The sequence below is a fragment of the Helianthus annuus genome, chromosome 15 (assembly GCF_002127325.2).
Source record: "Helianthus annuus cultivar XRQ/B chromosome 15, HanXRQr2.0-SUNRISE, whole genome shotgun sequence".
Classification (NCBI taxonomy): Eukaryota; Viridiplantae; Streptophyta; class Magnoliopsida; order Asterales; family Asteraceae; genus Helianthus; species Helianthus annuus.
In genome coordinates, this window is record NC_035447.2 from 165,359,353 (window position 1) to 165,380,410 (window position 21,058).

Genomic DNA, 21,058 nt, shown 5'->3' on the forward strand with positions numbered 1-21,058 from the left:
GAGCAGGGTAAGTTTAATGTAATTGATGAGTTAACAAAAATTACTATTCCAGTTTCGGAGGGATCAATTCAGCATGAGCAAAAATCTGGTGATGTTCCGAGTCAAAACAAGGGGGATGATGTGATCAAACCTGTATCATATGCTGAATCGGTTATAAATGCTAATAATCGGGAGATTAATTTTAGATTTCTTGCCAGTTCTGATCGACGTGAGGACTGTGAGCGGTTGCAGTTCGCCGAGGAACCTGTAGAAATCACGGACCGGGATGTTAAGGTCCTCAAACACAAGAGAATCCCTCTTGTCCGAGTTCGTTGGAACTCCAAACGTGGCCCAGAGTACACCTGGGAACGCGAAGACCAGATGACAGAAAAGTACCCCCAGTTATTCGAAACCAATGCAACCACTACTGAGGCCGAAGCTACTACTACTGAATTTCGGGACGAAATTCCAAATCAACGGGGGGATGATGTGACACCCCAGGAAAACCAGTAAACGATACAGCTTACCTAGCTTCCTCAGTGAGTGCGTACCAAATTTCAGGACAAAATTTCTTTCAAGTTGGGGATAATGTGACAACTCGAATTTCCAAGATTTCCTATTTAGCATTTATTACACGTTCGTTTATTATTTAGTTGTTTTCTTGCACAATCAATTGCTTTGGAATTGTATACGTTTGATGCAATGGAACGGTATTATGTGATCATACATGGTTATGTGTTAATTGTGAAAGAATTGCCAAATGCATGAACCTGGTGGTGAAACTGGGAAGTTGTGTGAGATGTGGTGCTTGTGTAAAAATGTAATAATTAAGGGTGTGTAGAGTGATTAGTGAAACTTATATGATACTTAACCCTAATCTCCTTCCCTAATCATTCACTAATCATCACAAGAAACAAAACACGTACCCTCACATTCCCTAATCCTCTCTACAACCATCTTCTCATCATTCTTGGATTCACAAGTTCTTTTGCATCAAGTTTGATTACCAATCCATCTAGAATTAAATCAAGGTAATTGTTTTTTTTTGGGTAAAGGGTTACCCCGGTGAATTTTATATATCATCAAAAAACAAAACAGGGTGTGACAAGAATTGGCACACACTACTAGACTTGGCATACCAAGTCTAGGCAGTCCAAAAACAAACACAACCAACTACAGAAACAACCCAGAACAACAAAACCAAAAACGGCCACAACTAAACTAGACAACTCAAGACTCTAGTTAATTCATTTAGCCTGGATCATTTAGTTGATTCTCTGTAGAGATCTTCCATTTCTCGAAAACTCTCCTGTTCCCCGGATTGCTGTCCTTTTTGAACCCCATCACTTTTAACCGGACCGTATGAAGTATCACCTGCGCCACCTGTTCGGGAGTTCGGCAATTTTGAGAAAATAATCGGTTGTTTCTCTCTTGCCAAATAAAATACGAAGAAGCTGCTATAAGAATCTTGCAAATAACATGAACCAACGTCTTCGAATCAGCATATTGATCCATCCATACCATAATAGAGCTCCATTGGTCAGACACACTATCCAAATCCACCATTGCCTTTACATTGTTCCAAATTTTAGACGCATAGGAACATTGAAAGAAAAGATGATCACGCGAGTCCCGGCCGTACCTGCAAAGAGGACAACACATTAACCTTAAGTTAGTTTCGCTTCCTGCTTCCCATGCCACCAATCTGTCTTGCGTCTTTAGCTTATCTTTGCACACAAGCCACATATGAAACGAATGTCTCGGGATACATTGAGCGAACCACACCATGTTTGCCCACGAAACGATTCCATCCCTGTTGCGTATAGAATCCCACACCACCCCAGATCCGAAGCTACACTTGTTTCCTTCCCGATCCTTCCAACTGATTCTATCCTCCATATTTTGATCTAGAGTCGGAACCGGTAAGTTAATTAAAACCGGGTACAAGTCATTCCAAGCTTGAGGCCATTTCCATTGAGAGTGATCATCAATCAGATCCGCAACAGAAGACTGTAGGTTAAAACCTGCATTGGCAATGTGTCTCGGCGTAATAAAGGATCTAAGCGGGCTGTATTCACTCCAATTATCACTCCATGCATTTGTTTGAGTCCCACTTCGAATAGTAAACCAAACATGCGGTCGAACCAACTCACGAATGGAGAGGATTTTCCTCCACCCCCAGCTCATGTTTCCTCGACTCGGAATATCCCAAAAAGACTTGCCTTTCAGCTTATAAGAGTGAATCATGTTAAAACCCTAGTTCTTCATATATGAATCAAGGTAATTGTTAATGATTGTTTGTTGATATTTATTCTTGATTATGTGATTCATGTTAAAACCCTAGTTCTTCATATATGATAGTTCTGTGGCTACTGATTGAAGTCTGATTGTTGTGAAATAATATCGATCAGTGGTGTAATCGTCTGCTTAATGTCAAGATGCTTAACATGCTATAACTGTTGAACTGTTGAATGATAATTGGATGAAAGATGTTCGAAAATTAGGGTTCTGATCGTAGTTGATCGTAGTTGAGAAAGCGTAACTGTTCTATCATGTGAAATGATTTTGGAAGTTAACGCATGTTAAAACTCTGAGTATGATTTGGTCCGACTTTTAATAGATGCAAGGTTGTCCGAGTTTTAAGATAAACTACTAGTCCGAGCTTTATGTATAAATCATGTAAACCGAGTTTTGAATAACCTATATGGTCCGAGTTTAACACTTTGTCCGAGTTCTTTTAGGATGTTGGTCCGAACTTTGTGACCTTGATGGCGTCGGCTTTTATATACTTGAGTTTAAAGGTCCGAGTATTGAATAGCATAACTGCCCGAATGATATGTAAGAGTTTAGGGTCCGAACTCTTGAAGAAATCGATTGGTCCGACCTTAATATGATCATGGGGGTCCGAGTTTTGTTATAACAAAACATGTCCGACCTTTAGTTGTGAATCCCCTTGGTCCGAACTTAAATCCCCCAAGCCCCTATCCGAGTTTTGAGCCCACCCCTAGTCCGACTTTGTTGGGCTCTAAATGGTCCGAGTTTGAGGAAGGGGGCTACCCTAGTCCGACTTTGTTTACCCAAATCCCCTCATGTCCGAGTTTCAACCCTACACCCCCCTATCCGACTTTTAAAGCTTTCATGGGTCCGAGTTATTTTGTATGATGTGATTCAAGGTCTGACTTTGTGAATGTTGTTATGTGCATAGCCCAACTTGTTTTATAGAGATGATATTTATTGTCCGACTTCTTGAAAGAGGATTGCTATAGTTTTTGTATTGATACTGTCATGTCCGAACTCTATGCATGTTATACCCTTGGTCAGAAGTTTGTATGTTTTAAACATGATGTCTGAGTTTAATGTATGCAAGATCCGATGTTTAGTAATGAACTGTCTTAATTGTTGATTGAATATATGATTTAAATCATAGTGACGTTACATGCCCTGAGTTCTGCTTACATTTGAAAAGACTGTGTTTGTGATGTCAAGTCCAGTAACCTGTATGAGGAACAATATGATACTTTACTTTACTGAATGATACCGTATACACGTACAACCATTATCATGTCATTTTATGCACAAATACCACACGGATCACAACTGCGTGATATCATAAACTTGTAAACCCTAATTTGATGCAAACACTTACATCGTATCATATGCAACATATCCTAGGTCGTGTGTAACGGACTTAGGCGTTTGATAAACCCTAGAGCATAGCATACCGAGCAAACCAAGGTGAGTTCACACAGCCAAGGCATGGGTTTCCCAGGGTGGGAATGGGATTGGATTACTTTATTGCACATACTCAGTTGATAGAACCTAACGATAAGAATACGACAAGACTAGTAACACTTATTGAACTGATCTTCGCACACCTGCCAAGGGTTGGCCGCGATATTATGACTGACTTCGCACACCTGCCTTTGGAAGGCCGCGAACTGAAATTTACTAATCTTCGCACACCTGCCTGGGAGGCCGCGATACAGATAAACCTAGTCTAGAATACTCGGGATGAACATCCCCTAATATCTTCGCATACCTGCCTGGGAGGCCGCGATGGAAACTAATACGATACATGATATAACGAACGAACATACTACTACTCACACTATACTATTACTGAACTGTTAACTGTGAACTCGCTCAACTAGTTGTTGACTCTCTGCTGCATGCCTTGCAGGACATTAGGTACATATGGAGCTTGCACAGGGAGGAGCAGGTCGTTGTGGAGCATGGATCATGGATGTTTTGATAAACTTTATAACACTTAAACTTATTACATACTTTGGGTTTCATGATTATGCTTCCGCTATTGATACTATGTTTGGTTTGGAACATCAATCGTATTGATTTGGGTTTTACAAACTATCTTATTTATATTATGCTATGTTCAATATGATTGATGGCTTGATCCTGGTCATGTCACGCCTCCAAGCGGTGGTACTCCGCGTGTGGTTTTTTGGGGGTGTGACACAGACCATATGCTTCTTATGAAATTCGGACAAGCATCATACTTTAAAACCCAGGCAAGATTATCAAGTGAACAAATTCGGACCCTTAGCAAACATCACAAGAAAGTCGGACTAGGCTATGAAAATTCGGACCCATGCCTTCCCTAATCACAAGTTTGGACTCCCTTATATTCATATATAAAAATTCGGACCCCCTATATCATTAAAAAGTCGGATCATGCTAAACATTCATCAAAAAGTCGGACCTTGTGTCCAATTTACAAAAGTCGGACAAGAGTATCTCACAAAACTCGGACCCCAGGGGTTTCATAAGTTCGGACCTCATGATATGTAATAAAACTCTGACTAATTATGCTTAAAAAATTCGGACTCATCCCCTTATAACATACATGAAATTCGGACACATATAAACAACAAAAGTCGGACCTCTTTATTAAATAAAAGTCGGACATCTTTATTATACAAAGGTCGGTCCTCTTTATTAAACAAAAGTCGGACATTATATATAGGTAAAAGGTCGGACAACATCCCCTTTAACAAAGCTCGGACCATAACATTATCAAAGAAACTCGGATCATATAAAGCAAAGAAGTTCGGACCTTGCATCTCCATAAAACTCGGATAACATACAATCTTAAAAACTCGGACTTTATGTTTTCTTATAAAGAACTTCAGACCATGTTTTACTTAATGGAATTCGGACTTTCATGATTAATAAAATTCGGACATATCGGTTATATTATTCAAAAGTCGGACTAGGGTAAAACTCAGAGTTATCAATCAAGCGTGAATTCCAAGGATCATTTCACAGAATCAATAGAACAGTTACGTTTGTAAAAATCTACGATCAAAAACCCTAATCTTCTTTTTTTGGGTAAAGGGTTACCCCGGTGATTCTATATATTAACAACCAAAAAACATAAGTATTATAGAGAGTCTACACTAGTTCAATCATGAGACATGCCTCATGAAAGTAAACCCGAAAAACCAAAACAAAATACAGACAACCAAGAAATGGAACGCCAACTAGACTAAACTCTAGAAAACGACCAATCAAACAACGTAAAAACTAATCAGCCCCCATCGTCGCCGTTTTCATGCTTGTGGATCTCCCATTCTTCAAGAATCTTCCGCACCCTCACGGTATCCTTCAACTTTGCTCCCATCAACTTGTATCGCACTGTTTTTATAATAACATCACTAACCGTCTCAGGAGGTCTCAATTGATTTTTGAACAACCTTGCATTCCTCACTTGCCAAATATTGTATGCGGTAGCCGCAACGAGAAGCTTAGCAACATAAGTATCAGCCCTCTTATGATGAGCACGAGTACAAAGCCAGTCAACAATCTCCGACCATTTCGGACAAACCGAGTTCATCCCCCCCCCCCCCCCCCCCCCCGATTCCGAATTTGAGTCCACACCTGAGAAGAGTACTTGCATTCAAAGAACAGGTGTGGGTGAGAATCAAAATCCTCAAAGCACAATAAACAACACATCATATTCATGTTTTTTCTACGAGACAGATCCCATTGCAGAATTTTATCCTGCGTAAGGAGCTTACGTTTCATAATCAACCACATCATGAAGGCGTGCCTCGGAATACACTGGGCGAACCACACAATACTACACCAGTCAACTTCCGGCTCTCTGTGTCGCAACGAGTGCCAAACCCTAGAAGACGAAAACCCATTAAGATCATTACCATCCTTCCATAACAGCCTATCTGTTTTCAAGGGATCCAATTGAACTTGATCAATCTGAATAAGAACAGGGAATAAGTCCCTCCAAGCCGTAGGCCATCTCCAAGTTCCATTCGAATTCACATCGGCCACCTAATCCTCCAACCTAAAATCAGCATCAGTGATAACTCTAGGTGAAAGAAAATCACCCAGGGGCCCCAAATCGGTCCAATTATCGTACCAGGCTGAAGTGTTAGCACCATTACCTACTTCCGACCATATATGTTTTCTAACCAACGAGCGCAACTGAGTGAGCTTTCGCCACGACCAACAGCTATTTGAGGGCGTTTTGCATACCCAAAAACTCTTACCCTTTAAATGATATGAATGCACCCAATCGACCCACAAGGAATTTCGCTTGGAGACAATGCTCCAAATATGAGACGTCATCAGCGCTCTATTCATATCCCCAACACGACGAATACCCAAACCCCCTTCATACTTAGGCGTACAAACCAATTTCCAAGAAACTTTAGATTTACCTTTATTGAACGCAGACTCTTGAGACCATGGAAAGTTTCTCATTTTAGCTTCAAGCTCCTTAATAATCCGAACCGGCAAGATAAAAACCGAGGACCAATAAATATGCATAGAAGATAGGACAGAAATAATAAGTTGAAGTCTTCCCGCAAATGATAAGAGCTTATTCCTCCAATGCATAATACGTTTTTCTAATCTTTCCACTAGCACTCGACAGTCATTGTACCCAAGCCTAGCCGAAACCAGGGGGACCCCCAAGTACTTGACAGGCAACTTTCCTTCCGTAAAAGGCATAATATCCAGAATGGCTTGTTTAATTTGATTTTTAACATTGCAAAAGAAAACCGTGCTTTTCTGGTTGCTAGGCACCAACCCCGACATCTTGGTGAACTTCGAAAGAGAAGACATAATACAATTAGCCGAATTTACTTCCCCTCTAGCGAAAAGAAATAAGTCATCTGCAAAGCAAAGATTAATAATCCGCTGCCTTTCGCATCTATTGTGAAATTTAAACGAAGAATCAATTCGAACCGAATGATTCAAAATATTCGTTAAGACCTCCATAACTACAGTAAATAAATATGGGGACATTGGATCACCTTGCCTTAACCCACGGTTGCCTTTGAAAAAACTATGCACTGAGCCATTAACACAAACCGAGAACGAGGTAGTAGAGACACAAACCATAATCCACTCCACCATTTTAATGTTAAAACCAAACCCAATCAGCACACTTTTCAAAAACCCCCAATCCATAGTATCGTAAGCTTTCTGAATATCTACTTTAAACGCACATCTAGGAGGACCCGCATCTCTATGATAATTATGCATTAACTCTTGGGTTAAAAGAATATTGTCCGAGATCTTCCGACCAGGAACAAAGGCCGATTGGTTGATACTAACAATATCATTAAGAGCCCCTTTAATTCTGTCTGCGACAATCTTACTAATACATTTGTAAAAAACATTACAGCAAGCAATCGGACGAAAATCAGTAACCAGCATAGGGGTCGAAACCTTTGGAATGAGAACAATGAGCGTATGATTCAATTCCCGAAGCAGGTGACCCGTTTCAAAGAAATCCTTAATCGCAATAGAGACATCATCACCAACCAAAGACCAAGCACTTTTAAAATAGGCTGCCGTGTAACCATCCGGCCCAGGGGCTTTGTCATTACCAATAGAAAACATCGCTCTTTTGACCTCCTCCGTCGTTACTTGTCGAACCATATGAGAAGCCACGTTATGTGATAACTTTCTCGGGATGTCTCCTTGGGAACCAAAAAACTTTTCATAGTGCTGAACAAACGCTTTATAAACCATGTCACCCTCATAAAGAATACCACCCGAATCAGTAATAACATCAATTCTGGAAAAATGGTTTCTGGCTTTCAAAGAAGAATGAAAGTATGCCGTGTTCATATCACCTGCAGCTAACCAATCCACTTTTGATTTTTGTTTCAGGAAGCGCTCCTCATCCAATAAAGCCACCTGTAAATCACGGCTCGTAGAAGCCTCATCGGCTCGGAGATCAACATTAGACGGGTCCTGATCAATGTTTTGTTGAATCGCATCCAACTTCACTCTAAGGCTATCGACTTTCTTATAGAGATTCCCCTGCTTAAAAAGCACGACCTTAGCGGGTTTTTCAGCAAGCAAAGTCTTTTTACGACTCTAAACTAATGCACACCATCAATATGAGTATCCCAATACTTATTGACAATCTCTAAGAATTCTGGTTTAAAAACCAGAAAATTAGCAAATTTAAACGACCTCGGTTTCAGTTTCATAGCTTCCGGGATAGATAAAATACATGGACAGTGATCCGAGAGACGATATGGCTTGAAAATAGCAACCGAATTCGGATATTCAGCCAGAAAAGGAGTGTTCCCCATCACCCGGTCAATTTTCTTCAGTAACCCAACCCCGCGTTTGTTAACCCGAATGGCATGACCAGGAACTCGTAGTGGCCGTAACGAGTTCTGAATGCTGTTTTGGAGACGTCCTCTTCCCGGACTCTCAGTTGATGGTAGCCTGACCTCAGATCAATCTTTGAATAGAAGCTCGACCCTTGCAACTGGTCGAATAAGTCATCAATGCTTGGAAGAGGATAGCGATTCTTCACAGTCACCTTGTTGAGTTCACGATAATCTATGCACATACGGAAGGTACCGTCTTTCTTCTTCACAAACAACACTGGAGCTCCCCAGGGCGAAGAGCTAGGACGAATGAAACCCTTATCCAAGAGTTCTTGCAATTGTTTGGACAGTTCTTCCAGTTCGGTTGGAGCTAAGCGATAAGGTGCTCGAGCTATGGGTGCTGCTCCAGGAGCTAGTTCGATTTGGAATTCGACCTGGCGATGAGGCGGTAGCCCAGGTAAATCTTTAGGAAACACTTGGGGAAAGTCGTGTACCACTGGAATATCCTCTATCTTCTTCTCTTTCGTTGATGCGTCAGTAACGAGTGCTAAAATAGCGGTGTGGCCCTTTCGCAAGCACTTCTGGGCCTAAAGAAAGGAGATGATGCCCACTACAGCACCACTCTTGTCGCCTTGAATTTCGAGAGGTTCTTTGCCAGAACGGGGAATACGAACAATCTTCTCTTTAAAGAGGATCTCTGCTTGCTGTTGGGACAACCAATCCATCCCAATAACGATGTCGAAACGACCCAGAGCTAAAACATACACACATGTGTGGTGTGTAGTTTCCATATTCTTCAAAAAAAACACATGTGTGGTGTGTAGTTTCCATATTCTTCAAAAAAAAACACTAAAACATAACAAAACCCTAGTGCTCTCTATCTTCTTCATTCGACGGCAGCGTGTGATCGAAGCCTCACCCTCTCGAAGATCTCCCTCTTTCTGTTCGAGCATCATCTCCCTCTCGTTCTTGTGCAAAATCTCAACACTCTCGGTAAGTATGAATGATTCCTTGATTGATTTCGTCTTTACATGATTAATGATATTGTTCTTATAAATCCGAACATGATTACGGTTGTGATATGTCTGATCATTGTTATATGTTGCACGAGGGATTAGCGGATCGCACAAAGATTGTTTAGTGATAAGTTGTGACACGAGGATATGGTTATTAATCAGAAGCATTAGGATATCAAATAATTATTTCATATTGTATGATGATATTGACTTGATGAACTGTCATATGGATTGATCCGAATAGGCATAATCATGATGATAAGGGGTATATAACTCATCGATTTGGTTGTCTTGAATATTGATGTGTGTGAATGTGCAAGCAATAGATCTAGGGTTCATACGAATTCAGGGAATGGAAACCGTTTGATCCGTTTTAAATGCTAAATGATTAAGATTAATTGTTTTTTTTGGGTAAAGGGAAGATTAATTGTTATGGACATGTTTGGAATCATTCCCCAATTAACCGACTCTAGATTAGTGTAACCGATCCCATGATTTCAGCACTTATTAAACTGATTACACGTATAATCGCACAAAGTTAAGTCAGTCGCACAAGCCCACTCTAGTCGCACAAGTCAATGTTGGATCGCACAATATAGGGTCTGTCGCACAAGACCATCCGGATCGCATAAGTCACACGGATCGCACAAGATCTCTGTTTGTTATTATTGGGCCGAGTAGGTTGTTGGACTGTTCATGTTGTCGGGCCGGGTTTATGCTGGATCGCACAACATGTTGGGCCGGGTATTATTTGGGTTTCTTTGATGAATCGCACAAGTTGGAATTGTTACATGATTGTTAACGTGTTTGCCATGATCCATATGTGCTCGAAACCTGTTAGTTATGTGTAAACATACGTGCATTACTTGAACCCAAAACCTGACTTGTATGGTAACCATGCTAGGACGTGGTTGACCCCCTTAGCTCAAGAAACCTTTCTGTGTATCTGCCGAGCAAAACCAAGGTGAGTTCACACTCTTACCAAGGCATGGGATTTCCGGGGTAGGGAATGGGATTGATTGATTGATTCTACTTACATGGTTATGGGAATTACGTACTACTGACCTCGTTTGGGAAAGGTCACGTATAGATACCGCTAGACTAGTGATACTGATACTGAACTTCGTACACATGCCTGTAATGGCCACGATACTGATACTGTACTTCGCACACATGCCTGTAATGGCCGCGATACTGATACTGTACTTCGCACACATGCCTGGAATGGCCGTGATACTGATACTAAACTTCGCACACATGCCTGGAGGGCCGCGATACAAATAAAACTAGTCTACAATATATGGGAAACTCCCACTAATCTTCACAAACATGCCTGGAGGGCCGCGATGTAATTATAAACGATACATGGGTTACTAAACAAACAAACGGTTTACGAAATGAACACTATACTAAACAACCCACTGTGAACTCGCTCAACTAGTTGTTGACTCTCTGTTACATGCCTTGCAGGTCGTTAGGCACATGGAGCTTGCACTGGGAGGCGCGGTCGTTGTGGAAAAGGGTCGTGATTTCTTTGTTAAACATTATGACATTTCATATTTATACTTATGATTGGGTTTACTCTTATGCTTCCGCGAAACGTTGATATTATACTTATGTTTTAAACACCTTTCATATTGGTTGGGTTAAAATTACAATTACTATATATTGTTCAATATGATTGGTGGCTTGATCCTGGTCAGTCACGCCTCCAAGCGGTGATACTCCGCGGGTGGATTTTGGGGTGTGACAGATTGGTATCAGAGCCATTGGTTATAGAGAACTCGGTTTTAATAAGGGGAAAACGTTTTTATTAAAGCCAGACTATAACCAGTACAGTGCTCAACGATCCACAACGACGCTTCGCTCCATGTGCAAGGCTCAACACACTAGGTACTGCTATTCGTGTTTACATTACCTACTTGCTAGATTGCATAGGACTTTGCTCGTGGTATGCTTAGATTACATTGCCTACTATTCGTTATTGCTTGAGAACACTTGTGTGCTTACTGTCTTCTGTCACTGCACTATTCGCGAACCTCTCTCACTTATGTTACATTTACTATGAAGATCATGGCTGGACGTATTAACTTGACTCAAGCCCAGTTGACGGCTCTCATTAACGAACAAGTTGCTGCGGCACTTGCAGCCGCACAAGCAGGAGGTATACCCTGCAGTCGAAACTTACACTAGGATCTTTAGATCCTACACTCCTAAACCAACTCTTGTGCTTATCCTTGTCCTGTTCTTATATACACAATAGGCCAATATGCTCAACCACCTGTTTGCACTTTCAAGAATTTCATGGACTGTCGTCCTAGCACGTTCAGTGGCACGGAGGGAGCAGTAGGACTCCTCCATTGGTTTGAGAAGCTCGAGTCGGTGTTTGAGATGTGTGAATGCCCTGAGGCTCGCAGGGTGAAGTACGCCACTGGTACTCTAGAAGGAATTGCGCTGACTTGGTGGAATGCGCAAGTTCAGGTATTAGGGCTGGCAGCTGCTAACGCCACCCCTTGGAATGATTTTAAAGAGCTGATCAAACGGGAATATTGCACACGTGATGACATCCACAAGCTAGAAGTGGAGTTCTTTCATCTGAAAATGACGGGGTCGGAAATCGAGGCATATACTAAACGGTCAAACAAGCTGGCCGTCCTGTGTCCAACTATGGTGGACCCACCTATCAGAGTATTGAGTTGTATCTCAAAGGGCTGGCACCAGAAATTCAAAGTCACGTGACGTCGGCCAACCATAATAATATCCAGGATGTTCAACGTCTTGCTCATCGCCTCACAGATCAGGCAGTGGAACAGAAGAGGCTGCCTAAACGTATCAGTGCTACCGATGCTACTACTTCCGCTACTCCCAGTGATAACAAGCGGAAATGGGATGGGGATTCCAGCAAAGGTTCAGCTACAGCTCAGTCTCAAGTTCAGCAGCGAAAGACTGATAACTACCAGAGCCCTGGTCAACAATCTTCGGGCAATCAAAGACAGGGTGGATATCGAGGAAACCTCCCAAGGTGCAATACTTGCAAACTCCCAAAATTGTTTAACTCGTTTTAATAGTGAAACTACTTTTGGTCATCTCGTTATAACATTCAAACCTTCGTGACTCGATTACCTCGCCTTTCGCATTAATAAACCACCAAAGGGTAAATTAACAATCACAGATTCGGTCGCTACCCACCTAACCCACACATAACAATGGGTGCAGTCTGATAACGGGATTTGTCAGATCCTATGGTACCATAACCTAATACTGGTCGGTTTGGCCAAAATTAATGAATGTTATTCGTTATGTAATTACAACCAACAAGTTTGTTCACTTTATCAAAAGCGTTATTAATTTGATATAAACCATTTCAATCGTTTTCAAAAATCATCGTTAAAACATTGAAATCATTTAACACATATGGATCATCCCAAAACAATCGAAAACAGTAAAATAGGGGAACTATGTACTCGCCTGAGAATGCTTAGTGGTCTTTGAACAACAACCAAGCAAAGCTAGAGGGAGCACGGAATCAATCGGCAACCAAATAACTATATAAATAAACCGGACCTAAGTCGGAGGATCGGATAGGATGAGGTCTTGTAAACCAAATGAGTTATTGGAACTCATATGACATGGTTTAACAATGCCCGAAAAAAGGATGCGGAATTTTTTATGGAGTGGGGGGTTGGATAAAGTAGCTCATCCTAAAGTGGCCTGGAAAAATGTATGTCTTCCTAAGTCGGAAGGGGGCTTGGGTGTTCGAAGGATCCAAGATATGAACAAAGCGCTACTTGCGAACCACGTTTGGAGTATTTTGCTTAAAAGAGAGTCTCTTTGGGTCAAATGGGTCCATTCTTACAGGATTAAGGGAAAGAATTTTTGGGATATCCCTTTTCGGGGCAGTATGAGTTGGGGGTGGAGAAAAATTCTAATGATTCGATCATCCATTCGTCAGTTTGTTTGGCATGCTATTGGTAATGGCCGGAACACTAATGCATGGCATGACAACTGGTGTGATCATAGCCCTTTGGGAGATTTCATTACTCCTAGACGAATACATGGGGCGGGTTTTAATATGCGCTCTACTGTAGCAGATCTTGTAAATCACCAAAATGAGTGGTTGTGGCCGGCTACGTGGCTTCAGATATATCCGGTTTTGAAATCTTATGCCGCCGATTCTTAACCAAAACGCTCCAGATAGGCTGATTTGGAAGGATAGACAAGATAAGCAAAAGGATTTTAGTGCTAGTGAGGTTTGGGAGAACATCCGTTCGCGTGGGGAAGAGGTAGGTTGGGCTGAGTTGGTGTGGTTTAGTCAATGCATCCCTAGACACTCTTTTCACATGTGGCTAGTTATTAAGAATAAGCTGAAAACTCAGGATCGTATGGGGATTTGGGACGTCGGAAGTGCAACCAATCTAAATCTCATGTTTTGTCCGCTTTGCTGGAATGGTAAAGACTCTCGTGATCATTTATTTTTTCAGTGTCCTTATGGGTTGCAAGTGTGGAATATGGTAAAAGGGTTGGCTTACATGGAAACAGTTGACGCCAACTGGGACTCTATTATGACATGGTTTTCACAAAACCCTTCGGGTAAGTCGTCAGAAATTTTAGTTGGTAAAATGGTTGTTGCTGCTTCGACTTATTTTATCTGGCAAGAAAGAAACAATAGGTTATTTTCTCCGAATCAGCGGAATGCTACTTTGATTGCAAATATAGTCCTCCATACGGTTCGCATGAAGTTGATGACGTTCAAGGCAGGGAGAGGTTCCAAGAACCCGTTATTGTTAGAGCGGTGGAAGTTCCAAGTGAAGACTATGAGCCTCGATCCAGGCTAGAGTTTTTGTAGTCTTTGTTAGTCCGTTTTGTTGCCATTGTTTCGGCTTCTGGTTGTTTTTCTGTTGGTTGTTTGTTTTGCTTGGTCGTGGATGTTTGTTGGTTTTTTAGTTTTGCTAGTCTTGGTATGCCAAGTCTAGCCCTAGTGTGCTTCTCTGGCACGCTCGTGTGATTCTTTATTCTTTATATATAAAATTCACCGGGGTAACCCTTTACCCAAAAAAACGGACAATCTTCAGAAACGAAAATGAACGGACGGAGTCATTTTCAACGGTTGCTTCCTTAGAAACGGAAATGAAAAGGGTTAAACAAACGGATATTCATTTCCTCAACGGACAATCTTCAGAAACAAAAATGAACGGACGGAGTTATTTTCAACGGTTGCTTCCTTAGAAATGGAAATGAAAAGGGTTAAACTCTAAACACATTTAGTCAATGTATTCCAAGGCACTCGTTCCATCTTTGGTTGGTTATTAAAAATAAGCTCAAGACACAGGATCGATTAGCAAGCTGGGAAGCGGGAAGCGACTATAATCTGAGACTTATGTGATGTCCATTATGTAAGCATAATCGGGATTCTAGAGACCATTTGTTCTTCAGATGTTCGTTTGCGTCTCAAGTCTGGTATAATGTTAAAGTTTTGGTGAACATGGGGGACGTTAATGACTCGTGGCAGTCGATCATGAACTGGATGGATCAAAAGGCTAATTCAAGGAAGACGGAACACATTGTTTGTAAGTTAGTCATTGCGGCGGCGTCGTATTTTATTTGGCAAGAAAGGAACAATTGTTTGTTCACTAATAAAGTGGCCAATGTTAATGCGGTGTGTGATAAAATCAAGAATACGGTTCGGCTTCGTTTGATGGGGTTCAACTTTAAGGGTGGATCGCACAATCAAAGCCTTCAAGAGAAGTGGAAGCTGCTTCCAAGTGATGAAGACAAAGACCCGGGCTAGTCGATTAGTTTTTTAGTCTGTTTCTTTGTTTGTCGGGCTGTGTTTTCTTTCTCGTGTAGTTCAGTTTGTTTTGGTTGTGACGTTTGTCGGGTTTTTTTGTCTTTGGTGTCCTAGTCTTGGTATGCCAAGTCTAGTAGTGTGTATCGGCATCTCGATGCACCCTGTTTTATTGTTTGGTTGATATAAAATTTCACCGGGGTAACCCTTTACCCCAAAAAAAAAAAAAACTTGTTGTGGTTTCTGTGCACTAAATTCCATAATTATGTACGCGTCCATAATTACGTGCTTCCTTGCATAGTCCGCACAGTGTGTTTCATAATGTGTAGGGGAATAAAATCATACCTGTGATGAGTGTGACTAAACCACCATAGGGTCCTTTTAATTAGATCGATAAATGATCCCTTTAATTAGACCACTTATGGAGTCCTTTCAGCTATATCATCACATGATATTCCTAACCAGATTTTTGGATAAATTTGTTTAACTAGACCACTCAAGGGGTCTAATTATGGAATATTACTTTATAATCCAAGGGACTTAACTACAACGTAGAAGCCCATTAAGGATTTAAGGTAGTATCTTTGGGTATCCTACTATGCATTTCCTTATATGAAGATATGGAAGATTCTACGAGGATTTGGATAACAAAAATTTGGATCACACAAAAACATACATAAGCACATAATCACATAATTGTTTAACTTGACATTTAACTTGTTATTGTCTTGTCATTGATTGCTATTAACTTGACGACGATTTGAACCTGGGTATTCAAGGTATACCAGGAACCCAGTCGATGGACTTCAACGTCCTCAAACATCTATCTGAAAGATAGGATAATCTTCCAAAATTCGATTTTTTGATTACAAGGAATCATCACATTCAATTAAGGTATACAACAATTAAGGACTTATGGAAATACCCTTAGGTATCCTATCAAGGATTGGGTATTCGTCCAGAGTTGTAACTTACGCCTTGTACTTTGTTTTCCTTGGAGGAAACGGGTACTTATGATTTTCGTGGAAAACGCAAGAGATCATAACGTGGGAGAAATTTTTGGGGGTAGTCTGTTCTTCAAGGAATACGATTCCTTGATTGTCGGTATTGTAGGGGATATGTTGTTTATACATGCAACCACATCAATATAATAACCAGTACCAAAGAGTGGAGGATGGGGAGGCTCTGGGCGATTTTGGAGATCTCTTGAAACCCTAGACGAATCTTTCAATCCTTGGTCTTGATTGATCTTGGTTAGTATCTAAGGATTCGTTAATCGTTCTTTAGGCTCTAATCAATTGAAATCAGATTAAGTCTCGTGTTCTAGGGTTCTGTTTTTCAGTTTTCCATTTTCTGATTGTTCTTGGGGTGAGCGGCGGCTCTTTATTCTCTAGGGTTTCTGTTGTCTTGTTCCAATTGTTGCCGACCAGGATTTTGGCAGAATCATTCTAATCGTTCATCTGATTTAATCAATTGATTTCAGATTTCGAGTTTAGGGTTCCAGTTTTTCTTATCTCGTTAATCGATTGCTTTCAGTTGTTGAGTTAAGGGTTCCGATTGTCTTCTGGTTGGGTAGTGAAAGAACCTCAGCTTGACGGCTGTTAGGGTTTGTCACGGTTTTTTTTGTTTTCAGCCATCATATCTTGTACTGAATTTCTGTTGACGGCTGCTAGGGTTTGTCAATATTGGAATGGATGAATCTAACACTTCTGGTGGAAACCAACAGGATATTCGTGGGAAGCTGCCATTATCGTTTGAAGAAATTGCTGCACGATTTCTTGATGTTGATGGGAACACTTTGCAGCCAAAGCGTGGTGTAACGATTAGAACACAAAATGACCCTAAGTCTACAAACATCATCGATGATCTCACCAAGGTCACAGTTTCGGTTCGGTTAGAAAAACGGGATGTCGAAAAGTCAGACAACTTTTGGGATTACCCTAGCAAGTATACGCCAAAATCAGACCTCTTTGGAGCATCTTTCTCGACTGATAAAAGGAAACAAACAGGTTCTGGTTCTGCGGAACAATTATCCTTTGCGAATGTTGTGAAGGATACTAAAGAGAAGGTTAAGGTAAACTTTAGGGTGATGGAATCGAATGAGGCTATTGACGGAGCTGACGTTGTCATTCCACTGTCTTCAGTTAAACAAGTCACTGACAGGTATGCGAATACTTTGTATGGTTATTTTCTGGGTAAACGGCTGGCATTTCCTGTGGTCGATTTCTTTGCAAAGAACAATTGGGCAAAATATGGTTTTCAAGAATTATGATGAATGCACACGGGTTCTTCTTCTTTAAGTTCAAAACGAAAGAAGGGATGGATCAAATGTGAGAGGATGGACCGTGGATGATAAGAAATGTTCCAATAATTTTGAAAGAGTGGTCGGCCTCTATCAAGTTGGAAAAAGAGGATTTAAAAGCTATCCCAGTTTGGGTCAAGATGCATGATGTGCCGTTAGCGGCATTTACTGAGGATGGGCTCAGTTTACTTGCATCTAAGATTGGGGTGCCTATGATGTTAGATTCGTATACTGCCACAATGTGTGCGGAATCTTGGGGAAGAAGCAGCTATGCTAGAGCTCTTATTGAAGTTCAGGCAAGAGTTTATTTAAAGAAGAGTGTTACTGTTGCAATCCCATCTTTGGAGGGTCTTAGTCATTTAATGGTGGAGGTTAAAATTGAGTATGATTGGGAGCCGTTAAGATGTTCATCTTGTTGTGTCTTCGGTCATGATGATAGCTCGTGTCCTAAGAACCCTCAGGTAAGTTTGATTGGGGATACTGAGAAGAAGAAAAATGATGACTTTCAGGTCGAAGGTGCCAAAAAGAAGAAACCTAATAATCAAGGGCTTCATATAAAAAATCAGAAGCCTAAGTTAGTCTACAGGCCAGTTGTCAAACCTAAACCGAAATCATCTATGAGGGACCCGATGGTTAATCAGGTCTCAACATCGAACTCATTTGATATTCTAAACGACGATGACGGCAATCAAGGAGGTACTACTGTGGGGCGAATAGAGAAGAAGGAGAAACAGTCGAGTGACAGGCAGGATTCGGATGAAGAGGAGGTCGTTGAAGTCTACAATGAAACTAGTGAATTTATGACATCGGGTATTCATCCTTTTTCCTCGAAAGCAGGGGCAAGCACCTCTTCCACAAAACTCTCAAATGGATAGGCTGTTATTGGTTCGTTTAAAGGGGTTGCCGGTTTGTGGCAGCTTTATCTTTGATGATGGCGGTTGATGATTTTGTTTTTGTTTTGTTTTGCATTGTAGGCTAGGTTATGGGGTGTCATAGATACTTTGTTTTGCTTTGTCATACATATATGGGGCATGTCCTATATATGAACTAGTGTGGAACACATCCTCACTACTTGTACTTATTTGCGGATGAATTTAATAGAATCACCGAGGTAACCCTTTACCCAAAAAAAAACCACATCAATATATATATTGCGATGTAAAGTAAAAGATTTATTTATAAACAACAATTACAACTGTTTCATGGACCATGACCGCAAAAGAAAAATAATACATAAGGCTTGATTATTTCTAAACAGTGTTGTCTTCCAATTGGTCAGATGCTCATCCCTGCGCTGGATTCGCATTAGCAAGCTTTGGGCAATTTCTTTGGAAATGGCCCATCTTGCCACAATTGAAGCAAGAACCTGGTGGAAAACGAACTTGAGCGGGATTGTTGCCAGCTTGATTTGGTGCAGCTGTAGCTGGGCAAACTCTTGCTGTTTGGCCTATGAGTCCACAAGTTTGGCATTTGCGGCACTTTACATTGGCATGATGATGGAGGCTACAATGGTTGCACAAGGGTGCAGTTCCGTTGTAGGGCTTTCTAGCAGGGGGTTGAGCTGGTTGGTTGGGGACGGCTTGATCATTGTGAGTGACCACGACGAAGTTCTGAGAAGCCTTTCGCTTATTTGACTTCTTAGGGGATCCAGTCTGCTCCTCCTTGGGTTTCGATTCCTTGACCGGTTTCTTGTCACTTTTTTGAGAAAGTTTACCTTTCCTGATCTGAGATTCAGTCAAGGTAGCGGATAGCTCAATGGCCTGTCTAACTGTACTGGGATTACTACCAGTAACAATGTCTTGTACTGAGTCAGGGAGGCCATCAATGTACTTTTCGATTGCCTTATCCAAAGGCGTGACCATGTTTGGGCATAACAGACTTAATTCCTCATAAAGATCCATGTAGGCTCGATGCTCACCGCTATCTTGCTTAAGATCGTCAAATTCTCTTTCCAAGGCCCTGATCTCGTGACGAGGACAGAATTCCTTCATCATCAGAGCTCGAAGTTCTTCCCATGTTTGAGCCAGTGCCACATCGGCACCCCTATCTCTCATCACACCATTCCACCATGTCAAAGCTCGCTTCTCAAAGACACTAGAAGCGAAGTCTACCTTTCGCTCATTTGGGCATTGAACATGTTTGAAGGTGCTCTCTAATCTCTCGAACCATTGCAGAAGTGCAGTCGCTCCTTGAGTCCCAGAAAACTTTGATGGCTTAGCTGAGTTGAACGTCTTGAAGTTGCAGGGGGCATTGTTGTTGTTGAGAGCGTGGTTACATTGAGCAACGATGTTCGGTATTGCAGTAGTCATTTGCTGCGTAATGACAGCTGCCAGATCTTCAATAGGTATCTGATTTTCATGTCGTGGAGGCATTCTAAAAGGGGAAACAAGAGAGGAAACAAGTGAAATGGCATTGGGTAAGAATAGGATGTTACAATTACCGACCAAAAGCATGGGTGATGGTCATTTGTTTGAACCACGAAGCAAACAAACGACACTTAAAGGCTGAATCAAAGTAAATAGGTCCTCATAATGTATCGCGAAGGCATGCTTGCCTATAAGTGGACACTCACCCCAAGAGTTCCCAGGTAAGAGTGACTAGTCCGATACTGCGGATTTGTACGAACACTCTAGCCTTAGACAGAAAACCCAGGGTACAGGCACCCACCCTTCCAGTTTGCACGTGTTCACATTAATGAGACCCAAACTTTGACGGGATGTTGAAAATTTTGAAGGTTCAAAACCTTATAATAAATCATCCTAGAACAGATGATTAGTTTTCAAAGTAGATTCGAATTTTGTGTTCTTATTGTGGTTGTTGCCTAAAGATAGGCAACGGTATTGTTTTATGACTAAACGCAAGTAAACTCGCGTTAGGGTCCTAGGAAGGTTATAGTCTAGGTCAAAGCATTACAAATAACCTAATTCCCTATAACCATTGGCTCTGATACCAACTTTTCTGTTACACCCCGACCACGTAAAACAACAAAACGTGGCGGAAACGTCGGGGAGTGTTGTAACAGAATCATTGTTTCACAACCATGGATTAAACAATTTCATTTTATTGAATTAAATGTATTACAATGTCTTAACAACAAAGAAAATATAACATAGTTAACTAGTCTTGCATCTTTTAATGTCACTAAGGCCTCGTCCAATCCTATGTGAGCATGCATCAATATCATCATCAAATATCATCAACTATTGTACCTGAAACACATATGAAAATATATCAGCATAAAAATGCCGGCGAGTACATAGGTTTTGTGAAAATAGGATTAATGACTTAGGTTTAAGAAAATGTTAATGAAAACTTGTCATGAATCCAGTTTAAGTGTTTGCTTTTATAAAACGTCTGAAAAGCG

The 21,058-nt window shown here is 41.1% G+C and overlaps 3 protein-coding genes across 3 annotated transcripts; 2 read left to right on the top strand and 1 right to left on the bottom strand.

Moving 5' to 3' along the window:
- Positions 1–1,230: 1,230 nt before the first annotated feature.
- On the bottom strand, positions 1,231–2,166 carry LOC110914544. Its single transcript, XM_022159334.1, has one exon. The coding sequence runs from the start codon at positions 2,164–2,166 to the stop codon at positions 1,231–1,233; it is 936 nt and encodes a 311-aa protein (XP_022015026.1).
- An 11,604-nt stretch (positions 2,167–13,770) lies between these two features.
- Positions 13,771–14,442, top strand: LOC110914545. The gene has a single exon (XM_022159335.1). The coding sequence runs from the start codon at positions 13,771–13,773 to the stop codon at positions 14,440–14,442; it is 672 nt and encodes a 223-aa protein (XP_022015027.1).
- Positions 14,443–17,741: 3,299 nt separating this feature from the next.
- On the top strand, positions 17,742–18,569 carry LOC118487564. The gene has a single exon (XM_035984503.1). It carries the CDS (start codon positions 17,742–17,744, stop codon positions 18,567–18,569), a length of 828 nt encoding a protein of 275 aa, XP_035840396.1.
- The last annotated feature ends 2,489 nt before the right edge of the window (positions 18,570–21,058 follow it).